The 1,671-nt window shown below is 62.5% G+C and overlaps 1 protein-coding gene across 1 annotated transcript in view; it reads left to right on the top strand.

Annotated features, from left to right (window-relative positions):
* CLCN7 (chloride channel, voltage-sensitive 7) overlaps positions 1–247 on the top strand; it is a gene marked incomplete at its 5' end in the record, with an annotated part of 11,388 nt that extends 11,141 nt beyond the window's left edge. The window contains 2 exons of the mRNA XM_009075924.1: positions 1–40; positions 161–247. The exon at positions 1–40 is cut by the window's left edge and continues 27 nt beyond it. Of these exons, the coding sequence (XP_009074172.1) occupies positions 1–40; positions 161–247 (127 nt within the window). The remainder of the gene's footprint in view (positions 41–160) is intronic.
* Between the last annotated feature and the right edge of the window lie 1,424 nt (positions 248–1,671).

The following is a 1,671-nucleotide window of genomic DNA, read 5'->3' as shown; positions in this document are numbered from 1 at the left end:
GGGCCTGCGGCACTTGGTGGTTGTGGACAATCGCAATGAGGTGAGTCTCTCCTTGCTGCCTCAGGGCAGTCTGGGCTCCTCATGGGGAGGAGGACACACTGCCCTTGTCCCCAGGCTCTATGTGCCCCTCTCAGACTGGACCTGGTCCCTTTCCCGGCAGGTGGTGGGCATGGTCACCCGCAAGGACCTCGCCAGGTACCGGCTGGGGAAGGAGGGCCTGGAGGAGCTCTCACTGGCACAGACATGATGTGGTGTTGCCCAGTAGAGATGTGCCCCAGCCCCTTGGATTTGGGGACTCCCTTCTGCAGGAGGTGGGGAGAGGACTTGGCCAGCCTGTGCAGGCATCGTGGTGCCTGGAGCACCGGCATGGCCGTGGTGTCCCAACTCTCCTGCCCATTGCTGCCTTCCCACGTCTAATGCCTCCTCTTCTCACCCCTCCCTCTGCTTCCCTGAGGGATCAAAACACACCCTTGGCTCTGTTAGCTCCTGGAGTAGGCTCTCCCTGAGGGTTGGGTGAAGGCTGGAGTGTTCCAGGGGGAGCAGAAGTGTCCTGCTGAGCTGGGCACAGTCATCTGCCGTGGCATGTGGCTGCCTCATCTCTACCCAGTCTGGGCTGTCTGGGACCTAGCCCTGCCCTAGCTCCAGCTGCAGGTTTGTGTGGGGAGCAGAGGGGACACGATGGGGTTTCCTTCTGCCTGCAGATCCCTGTTCCCCCCCTGCCCTATGCTCCTGCTGTCTGGGTGAGGGTGCAGGTGCTTGCCTCCCTGCCCCTTGGGCTGGAGGAGGTGGCCATGCCCTGCTTGGCTGTGCAATAAAAGGGCTCTCATGGTTCTGCAGCTGCCACCTCTGGCTCTTTCTTGGCTCCCTCAGTCAGTCTGTCCCCAGCTACATGTGGGAAGACACCCCAAGGGTTCAGGGCAGGGGTGGGGAGGGGAGAGCTGCCTGTTCTGAGGTTATGTACCCACTCCTGCCGTCCTCCCACCACTGCTGCTGCCTTTCCACTCTGCCCCCACTGGGGTCCAGAGTCACTCCTGGGGCTTGTTTTGGTACTTTTCAGCAGCCTGGGCCCTGCCGGGCACTCGGAACCCCACCACCAGCCCTGGATCTGGCCAAGGAGGAGGGAGCAGAGGCCACTCCTCTGGGTGATGAGGAGGGCTCTAGCCTTGGCACCTCAGTTCCTCCATCTGCCCTCCCATCCTTGCTCCTCTCCTTGGCATTGCCCCCTGCCCTGGGCTGCCCCTTCCTCCCTTGGGCTGGGGCAACCTGGTGCTTGGAGGGGATTTTGACTGTGGGCTCTGTGCTGAAATAAAGTCTGTTTGTACTTTTCTTGTAGTGCTGCCTGTCTCTTGCTCCCCTTCTGCCCCTGAGACCACTGTCCAGGCTCAGTGCCACCTGTGTTGGTGTCCCCTTGAGGCTGAGCTGAGTTCTGTCCCTATTGCCGCTGCTGCTGCAGTGCTCGAGGCAGGGGCTTGGCTGCCCCTTCCCGGGCGCTTTTCCCTTTCAAGGCCAACAAAGAGCCACCACAAAGCAGAGGATGCCTGGGCTGGGCCCTGGTAACAGCCAGGTCGGGCGCTGGGGCCGTGGGAAGGGCGATCTGCCCGCCCAGCGCCGCAGGATCCCTGTGCTCCCAGGAGCCTGGAGCTCTGGCCCTGCCGAGGGGCACAGCGGTGC

Source organism: Acanthisitta chloris, unplaced genomic scaffold (assembly GCF_000695815.1).
Source record: "Acanthisitta chloris isolate BGI_N310 unplaced genomic scaffold, ASM69581v1 scaffold30395, whole genome shotgun sequence".
In the NCBI taxonomy this organism is placed as follows: domain Eukaryota; kingdom Metazoa; phylum Chordata; class Aves; order Passeriformes; family Acanthisittidae; genus Acanthisitta; species Acanthisitta chloris.
This window is presented reverse-complemented; position numbering and strand designations above follow the sequence as displayed.